The sequence below is a fragment of the Sinocyclocheilus grahami genome, unplaced genomic scaffold, assembly GCF_001515645.1.
Source record: "Sinocyclocheilus grahami isolate Dianchi unplaced genomic scaffold, SAMN03320097.WGS_v1.1 scaffold10632.1, whole genome shotgun sequence".
In the NCBI taxonomy this organism is placed as follows: domain Eukaryota; kingdom Metazoa; phylum Chordata; class Actinopteri; order Cypriniformes; family Cyprinidae; genus Sinocyclocheilus; species Sinocyclocheilus grahami.
In genome coordinates, this window is record NW_015513350.1 from 41 (window position 1) to 1,576 (window position 1,536).

At 34.6% G+C, this 1,536-nt stretch overlaps 1 protein-coding gene across 1 annotated transcript; it reads left to right on the plus strand.

Annotated features, from left to right (window-relative positions):
• Positions 1-387: 387 nt before the first annotated feature.
• LOC107578506 (tyrosine-protein phosphatase non-receptor type 6-like) lies at positions 388-1,459 on the plus strand (the record flags this gene model as incomplete). Its single annotated transcript, XM_016264457.1, has 4 exons — positions 388-484; positions 617-696; positions 802-948; positions 1,112-1,459. Coding segments are annotated over 4 exons (597 nt in total), but the record flags the coding sequence as incomplete, so codon positions are not given.
• Between the last annotated feature and the right edge of the window lie 77 nt (positions 1,460-1,536).

Here is a 1,536-nt window from a genome sequence, read left to right on the forward strand (position 1 = left end):
AGATTAATTTTTTTAATTTTGTGTTTTTACATTTTTTTTATTTCACATGTTTTATTACATAAAAGACAAAAAGACATGAAGTCGCAGGCATATGTTTTATTGCTATCAGTTTTTTTCACATCTACATTTACATGAGCTTCTGATTAAAGTCAATTCATGCATTTTTTATGACTTTTTTGTACTTATAACAATTAGTATGGGTTGGCAAAAAGAATTTGTTCAACTGTTGCTAAAATTAGTATGTCCATACCGTAGTAAGGTTAGACCACATCTAAACAGTTCAGAGCTACTCTCAACAGACAGGATGTGGTCATTTGTACTTTCTATCTTAATTTCTCGTTCTATCTGTGCTATTTCTGATCTATAAATCTGTTTTTCTGCTTGCAGGCATTGCAGAAGTTGGAAACTAAGGTAACGAAGAACAGAGATGAAGGAATGAGACCAGAAAACAAAAGCAAAAACAGATATAAGAACATCCTTCCCTGTGAGCAATGAATCTGATCACACCGCAGTATTTCTTTGAAAGATATATAAATGAAATATAAGTTTAGTAGTGATAAGTTGCATAGATTTAGACAGTTTTTATAATAAATATTCTAATTTCTTCTCTTTTCAGTTGATGAAACTAGGGTTACCTTGCAAAACGCAGATCCCAATGTTGTCGGCTCTGATTACATCAATGCCAACTATGTTATAGTACGTCCACAACTTAAATCACAACATAATCATAAATCTCTCAAATTATTTCGTTAAACCCTCTCTTTTCTCTCCTCCACTCTTTCTATATATCTTTGCTCACAGAACAAATTAATGGATATTAATGACCAGAAAGTTTACATTGCTTGTCAAGGCTGCCTCTTAACAACTGTAAACGATTTCTGGCAAATGGTATGGCAAGAAGAGTCACGAGTAATTGTCATGACAACAAGGGAGGTTGAAAAAGGACGGGTTAGTAATTGTTGACCTTCTTCCAATTTATAATGAATTCTATTTTTAATTCTATTTTTCTATTTAGTATTATTATTAGTAGAACATCTCTTGACTGTTAATGTAACATTTCAAGGTCTAAAAATATACAGTTCCTTTTTTTTGTTACATGCGCCCTCTGCAGAATAAGTGTGTGCCATACTGGCCAACTACTGAAGGAGAGTCAAAGGAAGCAGGCAGATATGTGGTGACGTTACTGTCTGAGAAGGATGCCGCTGATTACAAGATCAGAGTGATGGAGCTCACAGCACCACATCGGGTAAGAAAACAGTCTTTTCAATACCTCTGTGCAACCATTCACACAAGCACACACCACATTTCTGCATACAGCACCTGCGGCCCAGATTCTGTCCCTATATCTCATTCTCTTTCAATGCATTTCATACCTTTGCCTTGATAAAACCGTCTGAAGAAAAGAGTATTGTCTCTTTAAAATATGGCCTTTCTGTTATTGACAAACACAGCAGTTGCATTATGGCTAGATCAAAAAGTCAAAAGGTAAGGCCACTTTAGGACTTTAATTTTAGGATTTTGACAAATTTACGAACA